The 19325-nt window shown below is 38.0% G+C and overlaps 1 protein-coding gene across 19 annotated transcripts in view; it reads left to right on the top strand.

The window, feature by feature from the left end:
* ZMYND11 (zinc finger MYND-type containing 11) overlaps nucleotides 1-19325 on the top strand; it is a 139962-nt gene that overhangs the window by 109493 nt on the left and 11144 nt on the right. For 16 of the 19 annotated variants that reach the window (XM_029236488.1, XM_029236494.1, XM_029236479.1 and 13 more), the window contains 9 exons: nucleotides 30-122; nucleotides 1807-1894; nucleotides 2433-2488; nucleotides 3637-3714; nucleotides 4589-4707; nucleotides 8812-9019; nucleotides 9405-9473; nucleotides 10269-10541; nucleotides 10861-11046. In XM_029236488.1, the coding sequence (XP_029092321.1) occupies nucleotides 30-122; nucleotides 1807-1894; nucleotides 2433-2488; nucleotides 3637-3714; nucleotides 4589-4707; nucleotides 8812-9019; nucleotides 9405-9473; nucleotides 10269-10541; nucleotides 10861-11046 (1170 nt within the window). The remainder of the gene's footprint in view (nucleotides 1-29; nucleotides 123-1806; nucleotides 1895-2432; nucleotides 2489-3636; nucleotides 3715-4588; nucleotides 4708-8811; nucleotides 9020-9404; nucleotides 9474-10268; nucleotides 10542-10860; nucleotides 11047-19325) is intronic. The other 3 variants (XM_029236498.1, XM_029236493.1, XM_029236489.1) reach the window with 1 other exon arrangement.

The raw sequence follows: 19325 nt of genomic DNA, 5'->3' as shown, positions 1-19325 counted from the left end.
TTAAACTGATGTGTCTCATGACCTTTCAGGCTATTGACCTTAATAAAAAGGGGAAGGACAACAAACACCCCATGTACCGGCGGCTGGTGCACTCGGCGGTCGACGTCCCTGCCATTCAGGAGGTAAAGCTCTCTGACAGCACAGCCCTGGTCGTGCACCTGCCGCCCTCCTGCCTGAGCAGCTGCCCTTGTGAATGGCATGCACTCCCTCTAGTGCTCTTTAGGGGTCATCTTTTAAGAGGCTTGGTTTTCAGCAGCCTGTTGATTCTTGACACTTGCTGCTTAAAGAAAATGTATTGTAGCCTGGTCAGTGTAATGTTCCAGATGTAATTAACATGTGGATGTGGTTTCCTAGTTTCAGAAGCAGTACTTAGGAGTTTCTCTCAAGGGAAGATTAGAACATAGAACTGATCTAGGATCTTGGGAAACACGATGACATGCACTTGAACAAAACAAAGTTTTAACTAGAAAACTATCCTTCTTTAATGAAGTTCTTATTTTTACCTACTCTAGCTGAGGATCGTTAATGGGTTTGTTAATATTTAATTACAAATTGTAGTAAAATCCAATGAACACTTTGACCTGTTTCCAGTTAGCTTTGCAGATTTATTCTGTACCTATGTATCATTTTGAAGTTTTAAAATCTTATGGTTGGCCATAACAGGGAGACCATAGGAATAATTTAAAATCATCTTACTCCTTTCTTAATCTGCTTAATAGCTGAGGAAGAATGAAGGTGTATTATTTCAGTGGAAGAAAGGGATAAATGAAGGTTGTTCATAAAAACGAGCAATTTAAATTTTACCTCCTACCCTTAGATTGTGTGGCTTCAGGCATAGCCTCTTTTCCTGACTCTGAGCCTCTGAGAACAATGAAGAACTCAGCTGCCCTTCCTGCCCTCTCCCTGTGTGGCCCCTCCCCACGTTCTGCAATCTGATCCTGTTGGGTCCATGGAGCACACTGGCTGGGCTGATGGTGCCTTGTTACCAAGTGCTGACCATGAGCGGAAGCACCATAAAGAAAATGAAGAGGAAGACATGATTTTCATGCTTTCAGGAGCTTACAGTCCAGACCAAAATACGAGCTATGATGGTGCTTGGGGGCTGTGGGGTCTGGTTGTCCCCACCTGGGTATAGGCAGGTAGCCTGGGAGCGCTGCACAATGCCAAGGCCTGAGCACCTGCGAGCCCAAGGCCATGAGAAGTTCAGGGTGGAGTTCAGATATCAATATTCATAAAAGTGCCCTGTGACCCTTGATGCCAAACAGAGCCATCATTTGACTTGGTGCCTAGAGGACCTCCTAGGACTTTAAAATTGTTTATACATCAGCACCTAACCCCAATTCAGAATTATAACCGTATCTTCTTTGTGATAACGGTAAACTGTCACAGAGGCTAACGGCTCGCTCTTCTTTCAGTTTTTATTCTCTTGAGTTATAAAAATAGTAGATATGTAGTTAGGGTCTCATCAACCCCACTGACCAAAGCTTTCGTTATTTACAGTGCTTAGCAGCAGCTTTTGTTATTACAGAATGAGGTGTTCATGCTGCAGAGTTCATACTAGTAAATAAGTATCGGGGACAACGTGGCTGCAGGATGTGGGCTCTGCACACTTCACCATCCTGTAATAGTCTAACTGCAGACGGAGTCGTGGGTTTCTTTTACGCACATTCTGTCAGTACCATGGGACACAGGAGTAGTCGTAATGCCATTCTGGAAAATTCGCCTGTTTCCTACACTCTAACGCTGTAATGCTGACAGGTGTTTTCACCATTAACCCTTTGCCATTTTGTTGTTTTCCCTCTGCAGAAAGTGAACGAAGGGAAGTACCGAAGTTACGAAGAGTTCAAAGCTGATGCTCAATTGCTTCTCCACAACACAGTGATTTTCTATGGAGGTTGAATATTTTTTCTTTTGTGTAGTTTTTTAAAATTCATACCATTTACATTCCATGTCGAGAAATATCTTTTATAAAATATTACATTAAAACAATACCTGAATGATCTGTAAGTAATAATGTTAGGGTTTAAACTTAAAAATGTTTGGTAATGGAGTTATAGCTTATAGAATTGACTGGCCAAAAGCAGAACTCTAGTTACACTAAGTAATATTCATAGTTTTATATATAAACTTAGTTGAAAGGCTTTTTATAAGCACTTTGATTACTTTTGATTTTCCGCATTAATATCCCCTCATTCAAAAGTAATGAAAGAGGTCCCTCTGTACCTAGAGTATTATGTTATATTGGATATAAAATTAAAGCTGCTGATAGCGTTTTCTTTTACTGCCTTAATTTTATTTTAAATATACGTTTTTGTTTTAAATGGTATGTGTCCACTTTTGTTAAAAATGAAAGAAAATTTAAACGGCTGTATTAATTTTGATAGTCTTGTGTTTCTAGATCACTGGTAATAGATACCTGTCTTTAATTACAGCAGACAGTGAGCAAGCTGACATAGCAAGGATGCTCTATAAAGACACATGTCATGAGGTACTATCCATGCCTAATAACTAAACTCTTGCTATATTCCACATTAATCTATTTCAGAATTCCACTCTGATATGTACATTTTAATTTTGCCATTTTCTTTAAATATAATTTTATTTCCATGTATGACATACATGGGAAATAACGCAAACAGAGGGGGAAGAATTCTGGCAGAACTATTTTCAGAGAAATCCTGGGAGTTAGATTTAGTTACTAAGTAACTTCTACTAGTTAGAAGAAAAGGAAACTTTGTTTTCTCCTCTTTAACTACCCTAAAGAGTATTAGTTATATAACTATATGTAAATGTGCTGCACTGGGCAGGCACTCAATAAACATTACCCTCTGCGAATGAAAGGTTCAAATTTGAGTTCTTACTACACTACACAGGCAAAAAAGCATCCAAACAGCAGCATGCATATTTATACAATAAATGAAATATATATTTAGAGAAGGATTTTTTGGGTGGTCTTTCTTATTTGAAACACTCATCTATAACCATACTATCTTTGCAAAAGCATCTCAATTTATATAAAAAGTTTTGTTTCTTGATTCCATTTCACATATGACTTTTTAAAAATTCGTTAAACATGTTTATTGAGTGTCTACTATGTGCTGTGTTAGGAGGAATAAAATGGGGATCAGGATGCTGGCTTCCTGCTCATACAGTTGTATTCTGAAGAGGGAGACTCAAGAAAAGGACAGACAAAATAGGTTTCTTTACAAGTTATAAAAAAATGTTATGAAAGAAAATAACACTAGGACAGAGAATGAGGCAAAGTAGGGACTGCTTTTATTGGTAGCGGATATTTTATATGGGTAGATCAAGAGACATTTCTGAGGAAATAGCCTTTAATATGAGTGCTGAACTGGAAAGGTATCAGTGAGGCTGGGGAAGCAGAGGTCAGATGCAGTGGCCCCCTAAGGAATCTGTCCTCTATTCCAAGTGCAATCTGGGACCTTCGGGAGGTTCCAAGAAGAAAGTGGCAGGTTCTTCTGGTGTTATTCATTGGAAAATTAGAATTTTAAGCTTAAGGAACAAAACTGGAGACTGTATACATGAAGGAGAATGTTAATTTGCATGGATCTATTTTATATAGTTCTATGCATGTGTGTATTTTATGTAGGCTAAATAGTTGATTTTCTTTTTCAGCTGGATGAATTACAACTTTGCAAGAATTGCTTCTATTTATCAAATGCTCGTCCTGACAATTGGTTCTGCTATCCTTGTGTATGTAAAATTTTGAGATTTTTTTTTTTAACCTCTTAAGCGTCTGATGTCTTACTCTAAGGAAGTTTATTTCCAATTTGCTTGAAGATTATAATCCTTCTAAATATTTTTCTTTGTGTCATAGTATGTATGGTTTTAATAAGTATGAAAACTGAAACATGGGGGAAACAACTTGGGATCAGTATCCATTTCTGACTTTAAAATGAGGACCCTCAAGAGTAGGAATAAACATTGAATCCCTTAATACATAAAGTAAAAATTTGCTTTTCCTCTCATTCTCTCACAAGAAATCTAAGTCTTTATATATACTTATAGCTGTGTGATTTCCCCTAAAATGGCATGATTTCAAGGAGTGTTCCGGGGGCAGTCGCCCACCCCTGGCCATGGTGTAAGAGCCTGCCTGAGAGCCCCTATTCTCCGAGATATTAGGGTGCTCCTCAGTCACTTGAGGGTCTCATTAAAATTTGCATCTCCGACTTGATAGATTGGGAGGAAGGCCTAAAATTCTCCCATTTCCTATAGGCTCCCAGGGTTGGACTGTATTTCATGAAGCAAAGTTAGGGTGTTCTGTTTGCCACTGTTACACTGTTGGCTTCATTCCAGATGCCACAGGCTATCAAGAGATTCTTTTCACTGTCTTTTCTGCGAAATGAAGGTCCACATTGCTTATGCAAATTTTAATTTTTTTGGTGTTTTTCTTGGAGGCAAAATCAGTCAATCCTGGGGTGGGGCTAAGTTCTGTGTGCTTAGGAGTGAGAAAAAAAAATATTTTCAAAATTATGGATTATGCTTGACTGAGTAGTTCAGTATTAATGATGTTCTTGTATTTAATACTTTAAAAGTAGTATGACAAGGTAAAACATTTTATTTCCAGATACCTAATCATGAACTGGTTTGGGCTAAAATGAAAGGTTTTGGATTCTGGCCGGCCAAAGTCATGCAGAAAGAGGACAATCAGGTTGACGTCCGCTTCTTCGGTCACCACCACCAGAGGTAATCATGTGCAGCCATCACCCCTGGGCCTCCAGGAGTCGTGGGGGGTGCCCAGTCCTGCTTTACCAGTGCTCTGTGGGCTTTGCCATTAGAAACTGTGTGGACTGTGTTTCATTTTATTTTTTTATAAATTTATTTATTGTATTTATTTAGTTTTGGCTGCGTTGGGTCTTTGTTGCTGTGTGCAGGCTTTCTCTAGTTGCAGTGAGCGGGGGCTACTCTTTGTTTCGGTGCATGGGCTTCTCATTGCGGTGGCTTCTCTTGTTGCAGAGCACAGGCTCTAGGCGTGCGGGCTTCAGTAGTTGTGGCTCACGGGCTCAGTAGTTGTGGCATGCGGGCTCAGTAGTTATGGTGCACGGGCTCAGTTGCTCCACGTCATGTGGGATCTTCCCGGACCAGGGCTCAAGCCCATGTCCCCTGCGTTGGCAGGTGGATTCTTAACCACTGTGCCACCAGGGAAGCCCTGAAGTGTATTTTAAATTAAAAAACAAATCAGCACATAACTTGACTGGGCACCTAACAGTGCTTTCTATACATGGTATTTCTAGGTGTATTTCAGGTAATGGTTACTAAACAGGACAGTTTCAATAGTTGACACTGTTGAGTTCAGAAGCATGTTAATGGTGGGATTGAATCCATATTAGGAGTTAAGTGGAAGGCTTCTCAGGATGTGTTCATTTCATAGAATTGTAATATCATTACAGTAGTTTCAACCGTACTTTCAAGGTTCTGTCAAAGCCATAGACAAAAATAATCAACTCAGGAGTACAGGAGAGTGTCGATGTTATGATCTAAGAATGTACATGAGGGAAAAATTTGATTTAGTTTTTTGAATTTCATTAAATAAACAATTTAGAAAAATGAAGAATTCAGTTATTTTTAAAAACCATACTACTAGATGAGAACAATCCGATAATCAGAATTTTCCTATATTTTCTTTTTTCACTAATTTTAAAACAACTTTATAGTATCTTCAACCATGAGTGGTATTTTATTAATAATATGAGTGAGTTTGTTTTATATCATTCAGTATATACTGTGCAGAAAATATTTTAAAAGAATATTTGAGCTGATTTACTTGGGTCCCTAGAGTAAGTTTGTCATCTGAAGAGGGAATTAAAACAGAAAATTACATTTCCAGAGTCTTTTTCCCCCAGACTTCTTATTTCTTGGAAAATTTTATCTAAAAAAATTATGGACGGATGAGACTCTAAGGACTTTATTTTAGAAAATAAAAGATCTACAATTTTACTGTAAATACAGTTTTACTATGAATCTTTTTCATTTGCTTTTCCTGGTTACAATATACCAGCAAGATATTTCAAGTGAATGATGGGGACATACCTTAAAAATGATACTCTATCATGTTAGAATAATTGATATATAAAAATAATAGTTTTAATTACTTAAGCAACATGTTATATACCAAAAAGAGATGGCCTATAAGGGCCCCCAGCTACAAGTTTTCATTAATAAATACTTTTTTAAAACTATTGTAAACATTTTTTAGTGTGCCATTCAGTGGTATTAAATACGACATTGTTATGCAGAGATCACCACGAATAAATACAATAAATATTCTTTAGCCATTTTATCGATCATGTCTCTACACTTAGGTGGGAGAAAAAAAATTTAAGCAAATAAATGATTTTGGACTAGTCCCTCTGTATGCTCACACCAGAACATGCTGCTCCCTCCCTAGACCCTGAACCCTGAGCAGGTTGTAACGTTCAGGAAGCAGATGCCTGTGGTCCTGGTAAGTACAGGCAGGGTTTTCATAGGGTATGCAGGGTTCTGCCTGTCAGAGGAAAAAAAGTAGCTGATAGGGTCTGACTGTCAGCAGGGCTAAATCTTTCTGCTGCCTGTAGTTGGAGGGAGCAATGGCACAGGGAAGAAAGAAAGGGGACATTTTGGGTTCATTTGCCATCATATCACTGAGCCATTTCATTGTGCATATATTCAGAGAATTCCGGATTGACAGATGTGTAGGTATAGCCAGATTCGATTTTACCTCTTTTTATTAAACTTACTGTAAATTGTGGGGTGCAGTTTGCCTTTTATTTTTAGTGTAGAGTGATACTCTTTAAAACTGAAATCTGATTATCTACAATAATGGAGATGATTAAGAGAGAATAGGAATGTTTTTATGAATTGCATTGAGACTTAAGTCTCATGTTAAGAATAGATTCCGTTGCTTAAATCAGTAGATTAAATTCAGTAGATTAAAGGCAGTGGCCATATATGTAGAAGTGCCAACCTAATAATTAGGCACAGTGAGGACCCTCACTGGGTTCCAGCTGGTAGTAGATAAATTGAATAAAGTCAATAGATTAAATAGATTCAATAGACTAAATATATCCAAGGGGATAAGATTCTCTCCTAGGTCACAAGTTGATTCCAGGTAGTCAGCACTGCTTATAACAGAAATCTCTCTCAAAAAACATACTGGTTTTAAAAAGTGTTTTAACACTTTTATTGATTGACTGGTATATAATAGGTGCTCAATAAATGTTTGTTGACTGAAAGAGTAAATATAATATAAATACAAGATCTAATGGCAAGGAACTCTTCCACAAGCAAAATTTTATTTGCACTCTTTTTCAAAGTGTAGTTTACTTTGGTTTCTAATAAAGCACTGTCAGATGATACTGTTAATGTAATATTTATAAATAAGTTCAAATTTAAGTTACCATTACCATATAACTATGGATTATTATATATTTAAAATGTGCTTTTAAATTCTAAAGCAAACAGCTTAGTTTGTACAAGCAAATTAGAAGTCTACATTTTTGGCTTTAGGCATATGTGCCGGGATTCAGTAAGATCCCTTCAGAACAGTCATAGGTCTAGTATTTCTGAAACTCCTAATACGACTGAAAAGAGCAAATCTGTGTATTCATAGTGCTGGATCCCAACTTGTACCCTGTGCTCTAGAAAATGTCATACTAACTGTGGCTCACATGTCCTTATATTTTCTTATTTCATTTGTGACATCCCTTCTGCCTAGAAGTCCTCCCCTCATATGGTCCCCTGTTTAAATCTTACTCCTCCTTCAAGATGGAGCTCAAATGAAACCTGTGACCACTCACAGCCAAATGAAACCCTCTTCCTCTCCAGAGTACCCCAGAGTCACCTCAACTCTGTGCTGCACTGTTTTATCATTGTTTCTCAGTTAAAGGCAGTGGCAATGTATATAGAAGTGCCAACCTAATAAATTACACGCAGTGAGGACCCTCACTGGGTTCCAGCTGCTAATTAATAGCTTTCCTTAACCCCATTTTGGCAGCACCTCTGCCATCTGTCAAATGAGGCGGGAACAGTCATAGGTCCCATGCACTGTATGCTTTGTGGTGCCTTCCACTGGCACATGGTAAGCCCTGGTTGAGTTGGATACTAATTTAAGTCCAGTCAAGCAATTAGCGCCCAGGAAAATTTTTGTAAACTTCTAGTATTCTTCCCAATAGAACGAAATGTAGTTTTAGATCAACTTATGTGTTCGCAGTTGAGTACTTGGTTGCTGAATGATACAAACAGTTTTCCGTTTGTTAGTCATGGTTCATCTGATGAATAGGGATGTGATGACTTACCAGATAATAGTTGTTAGATGCCCTCCTTTTGTATGTAAGTGTCTCATGAAAATCTCTGGGCATCTACAAATGATTCTATAGTTCTAACATGCAAATAGCTAGATTTTGAATAATTTACAGTATTCAAAACAATGAGATATTGAACGTTTTAAAAAGAGCTGTAAATCACTCCCATTCTGAGAACTTTGCTTTGATGACTGTGAAAAACAAATGTCACTTCTCCTATTTTCTACTTGGTAAGAGTTTTTATTCAAGCCACAAATTGTACTTTACAATTGGTAGAGTTTCTACCATTTTGGAAATTTCTTCTTCTTTTTTTTTGATGTGGACCATTTTTAAAGTCTTTATCGAATTTGTTACAATATTGCTTCCGTTTTATGTTTTGGGTTTTTGGCCACGAGGCATGTGGAATCTTAGCTCCCCGTGTGTTGGAAGGCGAAGTCTCAACCACTGGACGGCCAGGGAAGTCCCTCCCATTTTGGAAATTTCTAACCATCCCTTTCAATGTTGTTCACAGGGCCTGGATTCCTTCTGAAAACATACAGGACATCACAGTCAACGTTCACCGGCTGCATGTTAAGCGCAGTATGGGCTGGAAGAAGGCCTGTGATGAGCTGGAGCTGCATCAGCGCTTCCTTCGTGAAGGGAGGTTTTGGAAGTCTAAGAATGAGGACCGAGGGGAGGAGGAGGCAGAATCCAGCATCTCCTCTACCAGTAATGAGCAGGTGAGAGGCGCCAGTGAGAGCCTGTCGGTTCTTGTTCTGAATGTGCAGGTGTCAGCGCACACTCCTCACTGGAATGAGCAGATTCTGACTTTTCTTCTTCTTTCGTGTAACATTTGTAAAGTGCTCTGCGAAAGAAACCAGAACCAGTTCCAATACACGGAAGCCACCACCAACCCTGATCCTGACTCTACCAGCACATTAGCTCTTTCAAGCCCTCGGCCCAGAGGAATCATTCTGTGAGTGCCAACCACGTGGTCCTGAAAGAGCTAATGCGAAAGGGAACAAGTGCTCACCCCTGACCTGTGGGTCCCTGGCTAGTCTTAGCAGCAGAGAAGTGTTTCATAGTGTCGGGAATAATGTGCTGTTACTTTTATGATGCCCACAGCTAAAGGTCACTCAAGAACCGAGAACAAAGAAAGGACGACGTAATCAAAGTGTGGAACCCAAAAAAGAAGTAAGTTGCCTGCCTTGCAGTGTCCAGGTGGCAATTGAAACAGGAAATATTTTCACAGTTGTGATCAAGGCAGTGCTCCTCACAGGTCCTTGCGAAAAGCATTGCCGTCAGTCAACCTGTAGCAACCAAGTTGGACTCAGTCTTCCCACTGTTCCCGTCATAGAGTAACACACGGGAGCTGCAAGTCTCCTTACCAGTTAAACAGCAGTGACCACGGCTGGCTAAGTGGGAGGGCACTTTGCTGTATTTTCTAGAACTCTGATATTTTCTCATAGTACTAATAAAAAACAAAGTGTTTATCCAACATATCAATGAGGCCAACATTTAAAAACTGGAGGAAACTATGGCTGAGCTCAGCCTTTTAAAATTATATAATCCATGCATATTTTAAAATCAGGTGTAAATATGGGCAAAATCCTAACACATATTCAGTGAGAAGTGGTCTAGGGTATTTGTTAAAGAATCTAAACCAAAGAAGTGACTATAAATCGATAATGATTTTGTACGATAATTTTTTTTAGTCTGTTTTGAAAAGAAAAACCATAATATTGATATGTAATTGTAAATGAAGAAGTTCCTGTTTAGAATTATTGTACCTACTAATTGCATGTGTTTTAAATTTTTTTTAATTAATTCATTTTTAATTGTAAAATACACAAAACAATTTTCCATTTTCTTACATGGTTTTTGAACTGCAGTTTTTTATATGGCTATTTATGTATATCACTCTGTTTTTCTCCTAATAGAGCTTGCTCTTGAACTAGTGAATTCTATAGCACTTTCCTTATCCTTTAGGAACCAGAACCTGAAACAGAAGCGGTAAGTTCCAGCCAGGAAATCCCCACGATGCCTCAGCCAATCGAAAAAGTTTCTGTATCAACTCAGACCAAGAAGTTAAGTGCCTCTTCACCAAGAATGCTGCATCGAAGCACCCAGACCACCAGTGACGGAGTGTGTCAAAGCATGTGCCACGACAAATACACCAAAATTTTCAATGACTTTAAAGACCGAATGAAGTCTGATCACAAGCGAGAAACTGAAAGAGTTGTACGAGAAGCTCTAGAAAAGGTAACGCAGCCTCCACCGCCAGTGTTGCCTTCAGACATCTGGGCAGGATAAGTGAATAGTCTTCCTATTGTGGTTTAGCTTCTGTCACTTAGGCATCAGCCAGGTAGCTGCTTTTTAAAACTAGGACTATAATAAAATATCTTTTTATAATATTTTAATTAAAGTAGCACTTTTCTCATCTAAAATATTTTATAGCCCTTAATGAAATAAAGGGAAGAGGTGCATCAGTTAAGTAGAAACTATGTATTAAGGTTTTGCTTAATGGTCTGTGTAAATTATGAGCTGACATATTGTGGCTTAACTTTTTTTTTCATTTCAGCTGCGTTCTGAAATGGAAGAAGAAAAAAGACAAGCTGTAAATAAAGCTGTAGCAAATATGCAGGGTGAGATAGACAGAAAATGTAAGCAAGTAAAGGAAAAGTGTAAAGAAGAATTTGTAGAAGAAATCAAGAAGCTAGCAACCCAGCACAAACAACTAATTTCTCAGACCAAGAAGAAGCAGTGGGTAAATACCACTATTTTCTTAGAATCTGATTTCTAAAAAATATACCATAGGTATGATGAAAATTAATTTAGAAAGATATATATGGCATATGCAAAAATTACTCCTGAAATAAGTTCTGATGTGAAATTGTCAACTTTAATTAACTAAAAAAATTTTTTTAAAACTCCAGATCCCACATTACTGAGTATTGCTCAGGATTATTTTGTTAAATTGAGATTATGATACTTTGGGACATAACATATTTAGTATAACTGATTTATATAACTTTTCCATCTATGCAAGTATTTTATTTTGATAAGTGGGCTGGCCCTGACTTTTGCTGGTAACTCCTGACAGGTAATATCTAACTTGTAAAATTGTAAATGTAAATGTCGTAATAGCAAACTAAGGATTTTCAGATTTTACTGCACTTACATTTATACATTAGATTCTAGTAAAGAAATCGATTACTTTTACTTTATGATAGTAACATCTCACGGGTCTCTAACTTAACTGAAAAACTGACAAATGTTCATTTTTTATGTCCTGTTTGTGACTCCTGTCTTCCGCTCAGATCAGCAGCTTCTGAGCATACAGATGTTTCTCTGCCAAATGACTGAGCTATGTGAACAAAGTTTTGTTCCCAAAAGCTCATAGCTTGCTTTTAATTTTGATGAATTACTGTATGAAGTTTTGTGATTCTTCATTTGATCCAGACTACATGCTGAAAAGAGTCTTTAAATATATGTAAATGTTTCATGAGGGAAAATAAACATTTTAAAATTTTTGATGAAGATTTGACAAGAAGGAAAAGAGAAACAGATATAACTTAGAAGAATATATGAAGATAACTTAGAAGGAAAAACAGATGAATGATGAAATATAAATATCACTAGATCGAATTATTAAGGTGTGCTCAAGATCTTATCAAGCAGAATGCCCCAACACCATGTCTATAATTCTGTCTTCATGCAAAGATGAGAGAAAGCTAGAAAGTAGACACTAGACTTATAAGGGGAAGTTCCCATAAGTTTACTCATGAATCAAGGAAATGGGAAGAGGTGGCTAAAGTAAAGAATTATAATACTGCTTTTTATAACATTTTACCGTTGATGAAATAGCTGAATTATTATACCTATTTGATTCCACATATAAATGATACCATGCGATATTCGACTTATTTTACTTAGCATAATACCCTTGAGGCCCATCCATGTTGTCCCAAAGGGCAGCATTTCCTTCCTAACTCGTGGCTGAATAACCTTCCAGTGTGTGTGTGTGTGTGTGTGTGTGTGTGAGTGAGAGTGTGAGTGTAGTAGTATATATACATACATCACACTACGTTTTCCTTAATCTGTTCATCCATTGATGGACATGTAGGTTGTATATAGATATCTTGCCTATTGTGAATATGCTTCAGTGAACGTTGGAGCACAGATATCTTTTCGATACCCTGTTTTCATTTCCTTTGGGTAAATACCCAGAAATGGAATTGCTGGATAGTATGGTAGTTCTATTTTTAACTTTTTGAGGAACCTCCATACTGTTTTCCATCATGGCTGCACCAGTTTACATTCCCACCAACAGCGCACAAGAGTTCCCTTTTCTCCACATCCTCACCAACACTTGTCTTTTTTTATGATGGCCATTCTAACAGGTGTGAGGTGATATATCACTGATACTGATTAGCATTTCCCTGGTGATTGGTGCTGTTGAGCTGTTTTTATGTATCTGTTGGCCATTTGTATATCTTCCTTGGAAAAATATCAATTCAGGTCCTCTGCCTTTTTTTTTATTTTTTTATTTTTTGCGGTACGCGGGCCTCTCACTGTTGCAGCCTCTCCTGTTGCAGAGCACAGGCTCCGGACGCGCAGGCTCAGCGGCCATGGCTCACGGGCCCAGCCGCTCCATGGCATGTGGGATCTTCCCGGACCGGGGCACGAACCCGTGTCCCCTGCATCGGCAGGCAGACCCTCAACCACTGCGCCACCTCTCTGCCTATTTTTTGATTGGGTTATTGGGAGTTTTTTTTTCCCACTGAGTTGTATGAGTTCTTTATGTATTTTGGATATTAATCTCTTATGGGATATGTGGTTTGCAAATATTTTTTCCTGTTCCAAGGTTGCCGTTTTATTTTGTTGATGGTTCTCTTTGCTGTGCGGAAGCTTTTTAGTTTGATGTAGCCCCACTTTTTATTTTTACTTTTGTGGCCTTTGCTTTTGGTGTCAAACAAACAAAAAAAATCATTGCCGAGACCAATGTCCAGGAGCTTACCCCCTATGTTTTCTTCTAGGAGTTTCATGGTTTCAGGTCTTGCGTTAAAGTCTTTAATCCATTTTGAGTTGATTTTTGTGTATGGTGTAAGATAGCAGTCCAGTTTCATTCTTTTGCACGTCATTGCCCAAGTTTTCTCAATACCACTCATTGAAGAGACTATCCTTTCCCCATTGTATACTCTTGGCTCCTTTGTCATAAATTAATAGACCATGTTTGCATAGGTTTATTTCTGGGCTCTCTATTCTATTCCATTAGTCTATGTGGCTGTTTTTTTTGGTTTGTTTTTTACATCTTTATTGGAGTATAATTGCTTTACAATGGTGTGTTAGTTTCTGCTTTATAACAAAGTGAATCAGTTATACATATACATATGTTCCCATCTTCCCTCTTACATCTCCCTCCCTCCCACCCTCCCTATCCCACCCCTCCAGGCAGTCATGAAGCACCGAGCTGATCTCCCTGTGCTATGCGGCTGCTTCCCACTAGCTATCTACCTTACGTTCGGTAGTGTATATATGTCCATGCCTCTCTCTCGCTTTGTCACAGCTTACCCTTCCCCCTCCCCATATCCTCAAGTCCATTCTCTAGTAGGTCTGTGTGTTTATTCCTGTCTTACCCTTAGGTTCTTCATGACATTTTTTTTCTTAAATTCCATATATATGTGTTAGCATACGGTATTTGTCTTTCTCTTTCTGACTTACTTCACTCTATATGACAGACTCTAGGTCTATCCAGCTCATTATAAATAGCTCAATTTCGTTTCTTTTTATGGCTGAGTAATATTCCATTGTATATATATGCCACATCTTCTTTTTCCATTCATCCAATGATGGACACTTAGGTTGTTTCCATCTCCGGGCTATTGTAAATAGAGCTACAATGAACATTTTGGTACATGACTCTTTTTGAATTATGGTTTTCTCAGGGTATATGCCCAGTAGTGGGATTGCTGGGTCATATGGTAGTTCTGTTTGTAGTTTTTTAAGGAACTTCCATATTGTTCTCCACAGTGGCTGTACCAATTTACATTCCCACCAACAGTGCAAGAGGGTTCCCTTTTCTCCACACCCTCTCCAGCATTTATTGTTTCTAGATGTTTTGATGATGGCCATTCTGACTGGTGTGAGATGATATCTCATTGTAGTTTCGATTTTCATTTCTCTAATGATTAATGATGTTGAGCATTCTTTCATGTGTTTGTTGGCAGTCTGTGTATCTTCTTTGGAGAACTGTCTGTTTAGGTCTTCTGCCCATTTTTGGACTGGGTTGTTTGTTTTTTTGTTATTGAGCTGCATGAGCTGCTTATAAATTTTGGAGATTAATCCTTTGTCAGTTGCTTCATTTGCAAATATTTTCTCCCATGCTGAGGGTTGTCTTTTGGTCTTGTTTATGGTTTCCTTTGCTATGCAAAAGCTTTGAAGTTTCATTAGGTCCCATTTGTTTATTTTTGTTTTTATTTCCATTTCTCTAGGAGGTGGGTCAGAAAGGATCTTGCTGTGATTTATGTCATAGAGTGTTCTGCCTATGTTTTCCTCTAAGAGTTTGATAGTTTCTGGCCTTACATTTAGGTCTTTAATCCATTTTGAGCTTATTTTTGTGTATGGTGTTAGGGAGTGATCTAATCTCATACTTTTACATGTACCTGTCCAGTTTTCCCAGCACCACTTATTGAAGAGGCTGTCCTTTCTCCACTGTACACTCCTGCCTCCTTTATCAAAGATAAGGTGACCATATGTGCGTGGGTTTATCTCTGGGCTTTCTATCCTGTTCCATTGATCTGTATTTCTGTTTTTGTGCCATTACCATACTGTCTTGGTTACTGTAGCTTTGTAGTATAGTCTGAAGTCAGGGAGCCTAATTCCTCCAGCTCGGTTTTTCGTTCTCAAGATTGCAGTGGCTATTTGGGGTCTTTTGTGTTTCCATACAAATTGTGAAATTTTTTGTTTTAGTTCTGTGAAAAATACCAGTGGTAGTTTGATAGGGATTGCATTGAATCTGTAGATTGCTTTGGGTAGTAGAGTCATTTTCACAATGTTGATTCTTCCAATCCAAGAACATGGTATATCTCTCCATCTATTTGTATCATCTTTAATTTCTTTCATCAGTGTCTTATAATTTTCTGCATATAGGTCTTTTGTCTCCTTAGGTAGGTTTATTCCTAGATATTTTATTCTTTTTGTTGCAGTGGTAAATGGGAGTGTTTTCTTGATTTCACTTTCAGATTTTTCATCATTAGTGTATAGGAATGCAAGAGATTTCTGTGCATTAATTTTGTATCTCGCTACTTTACCAAATTCATTTATTAGCTCTAGTAGTTTTCTGGTAGCATCTTTAGGATTCTCTATGTATAGTATCATGCCATCTGCAAACAGTGACAGCTTTACTTATTCTTTTCCTATTTGGATTCCTTTTATTTCCTTTTCTTCTCTGATTGCTGTGGCTAAAACTTCTAAAACTATGTTGAATAAGAGTGGTGAGAGTGGGCAACCTTGTCTTGTTCCTGATCTTAGTGGAAATGCTTTCAGTTTTTCACCATTGAGGACGATGTTGGCTGTGGGTTTGTCATATATGGCCTTTATTATGTTGAGGAAAGTTCCCTCTATGCCTACTTTCTGGAGGGTTTTTATCATAAACGGGTGTTGAATTTTGTCGAAAGCTTTCTCTGCATCTATTGAGATGATCATATGGTTTTTCTCCTTCAATTTGTTGATATGGTGTATCATGTTGACTGATTTGCATATATTGAAGAATCCTTGCATTCCTGGAATAAACCCCACTTAGCATGGTGTATGATCCTTTTAATGTGTTGTTGGATTCTGTTTGCTAGTATTTTGTTGAGGATTTTTGCATCTATGTTCATCAGTGATATTGGCCTGTAGTTTTCTTTCTTTGTGACATCCTTGTCTGGTTTTGGTATCAAGGTGATGGTGGCCTCGTAGAATGAGTTTGGGAATGTTCCTCCCTCTGCTATATTTTGGAAGAGTTTGAGAAGGATAGGTGTTAGCTCTTCTCTAAATGTTTGATAGAATTCTCCTGTGAAGCCATCTGGTCCTGGGCTTTTGTTTGTTGGAAGATTTTTAATCACAGTTTCAATTTCAGTGCTTGTGATTGGTCTGTTCATATTTTCTATTTCTTCCTGGTTCAGTCTTGGCAGGTTGTGCATTTCTAAGAATTTGTCCATTTCTTCCCGGTTGTCCATTTTATTGGCATAGAGTTGCTTGTAGTAATCTCTCATGATCTTTTGTATTTCTGCAGTGACAGTTGTTACTTCTCCTTTGTCATTTCTAATTCTATTGATTTGAGTCTTCTCCCTTTTTTTCTTGATGAGTCTGGCTAATGGTTTATCAATTTTGTTTATCTTCTCGAAGAACCAGCTTTTAGTTTTATTGATCTTTGCTATCATTTCCTTCATTTCTTTTTCATTTATTTCTGATCTGATTTTTATGATTTCTTTCTTCTAACTTTGGGATTTTTTTCTTCTTCTTTCTCTAATTGCTTTAGGTGCAAGGTTAGGTTGTTTATTTGAGATGTTTCCTGTTTCTTAAGGTAGGATTGTATTGCTATAAACTTCCCTCTTAGAACTGCTTTTGCTGCATCCCATAGATTTTGGGTCGTCGTGTCTCCATTGTCATTTGTTTCTAGGTATTTTTTGATTTCCTCTTTGATTTCTTCAGTGATCACCTCGTTATTAAGTAGTGTATTGTTTAGCCTCCATGTGTTTGTATTTTTTACAGATCTTTTCCTGTAACTGATATGTAGTCTCATAGCATTGTGGTTGGAAAAGATACTTGAAACAATTTCAATTTTCTTAAATTTACCAAGGCTTGACTTGTGATCCAAGATATGATCTATCCTGGAGAATGTTCCATGAGCACTTGAGAAGAATGTGTATTCTGTTGTTTTTGGATGGAATGTCCTATAAATATCAATTACGTCCATCTTGTTTAATGTATCATTTAAAGCTTGTGTTTCCTTATTTATTTTCATTTTGGATGATCTCTCCATTGGTGAAAGTGGGGTGTTAAAGTCCCCTACTATGAATGTGTTACTGTCGATTTCCCCTTTTATGGCTGTTAGTATTTGCCTTATGTACTGAGGTGCTCCTATGTAGGGTGCATAAATATTTACAATTGTTATATCTTCTTCTTGGATCGATCCCTTGATCATTATGTAGTGTCCTTCTTTGTCTCTTCTAATAGTCTTTATTTTAAAGTCTATTTTGTCTGATATGAGAATTGCTACTCCAGCTTTCTTTTGGTTTCCATTTGCATGGAGTATCTTTTTCCATCGCCTTACTTTCAGTCTGTATGTGTCTCTAGGTCTGAAGTGGGTCTCATGTAGACAGCATATATATGGGTCTTGTTTTTGTATCCATTCAGCCAATCTGTGTCTTTTGGTGGGAGCATTTAGTCCATTTACATTTAAGGTAATTATTGATATGTATGTTCCTATTCCCATTTTCTTAATTGTTCTGGGTTCGTTATTGTAGGTCTTTTCCTTGTGTTTCTTGCCTAGAGAAGTTCCTTTAGCAGTTATTGTAAAGCTGGTTTGGTGGTGCTGAACTCTCTCAGCTTCGGCTTGTTTGTAAAGGTTTTAATTGCTCCATCAAATCTGAATGAGATCCTTGCTGGGTAGAGTAATCTTGGTTGCAGGTTTTTCTCCTTCATCACTTTAAATATGTCCTGCCAGTCCCTTCTGGCTTGCAGGGTTTCTGCTGAAAGATCAGCTGTTAACCTTATGGGGATACCCTTGTGTGTTATTTGTTGTTTTTCCCTTGCTGCTTTTAATATGTTTTCTTTGTATTTAATTTTTGACAGTTTGATTAACGTGTGTCTTGGCTTATTTCTCCTTGGATTTATCCTGTATGGGACTCTCTGTGCTTCCTGGACTTGATTAACTATTTCCTTTCCCATATTAGGGAAGTTTTCAACTATAATCTCTTCAAATATTTTCTCAATCCCTTTCTTTTTCTCTTCTTCTTCTGGAACCCCTATAATTCGAATGTTGGTGTGTTTAATGTTGTCCCAGAGGTCTCTGAGGCTGTCCTCAGTTCTTTTCATTCTTTTTTCTTTATTCTGCTCTGCAGTAGTTATTTCCACTATTTTATCTTCCAGGTCACTTATCCGTTTTTCTGCCTCAGTTATTCTGCTGTTGATCCCATTTCATTTCATTTATTGTGTTATTCATCGTTGTTTGTTTCATCTTTAGTTCTTCTAGGTCCTTTTAAATGTTTCTTGCATTTTGTCCATTCTATTTCCAAGATTTTGGATCATCTTTACTATCATTATTCTGAATTCTTTTTCAGGTAAACTGCCTATTTCCTCTTCATTTGTTAGGTCTGGTGGGTTTTTATCTTGCTCCTTCATCTGCTGTGTGTTTTTCTGTCTTCTCATTTTGCTTATCTTACTGTGTTTGGGGTCTCCTTTTTGCAGGCTGCAGGTTCGTAGTTCCCGTTGTTTTTGGTGTCTGTCCCCAGTGGTTAAGGTTGGTTCAGTGGGTTGTGTAGGCTTCCTGGTGGAGGGGACTAGTGCCTGTGTTCTGGTGGATGAGGCTGGATCTTGTCTTTCTGGTGGGCAGGTCCACGTCTGGTGGTGTGTTTTGGGGTGTCTGTGGACTTATTATGGTTTTAGGCAGCCTCTCTGCTAATGGGTGGGGGTGTGTTCCTGTCTTGCTAGTTGTTTGGCATAGGATGTCCAGCACTGTAGCTTTGGTCGTTGAGTGAAGCTGGGTGCTAGTGTTGAGATGGAGATCTCTGGGAGATTTTTGCCGTTTGATATTATGTGGAGCTGGGAGGTCTCTTGTGGACCAGTGTCCTGAAGCTGGCTGTCCCACCTCAGAGGCACAGCACTGAGTCCTGGCTCCAGCACCAAGAGCCTTTCATCCACGTGGCTCAGAATAAAAGGGAGAAAAAGTAGGAAGAAAGAATTAGTAGAAGTAGAAAGAAAGAAAGAACGGAGGGAGGAAGGAAGGAAGGAGGGAAGGAAGGAAAAAAAGATAAAGTAAAATAAAGATAAAATATAATA

The sequence above is a fragment of the Monodon monoceros genome, unplaced genomic scaffold, assembly GCF_005190385.1.
Source record: "Monodon monoceros isolate NGI ecotype Baffin Bay Population unplaced genomic scaffold, NGI_Narwhal_1 Super_Scaffold_21, whole genome shotgun sequence".
Classification (NCBI taxonomy): domain Eukaryota; kingdom Metazoa; phylum Chordata; class Mammalia; order Artiodactyla; family Monodontidae; genus Monodon; species Monodon monoceros.
The sequence above is the reverse complement of the archived record's forward strand: the minus strand, read 5'-3'. Positions and strand labels throughout refer to the sequence as shown.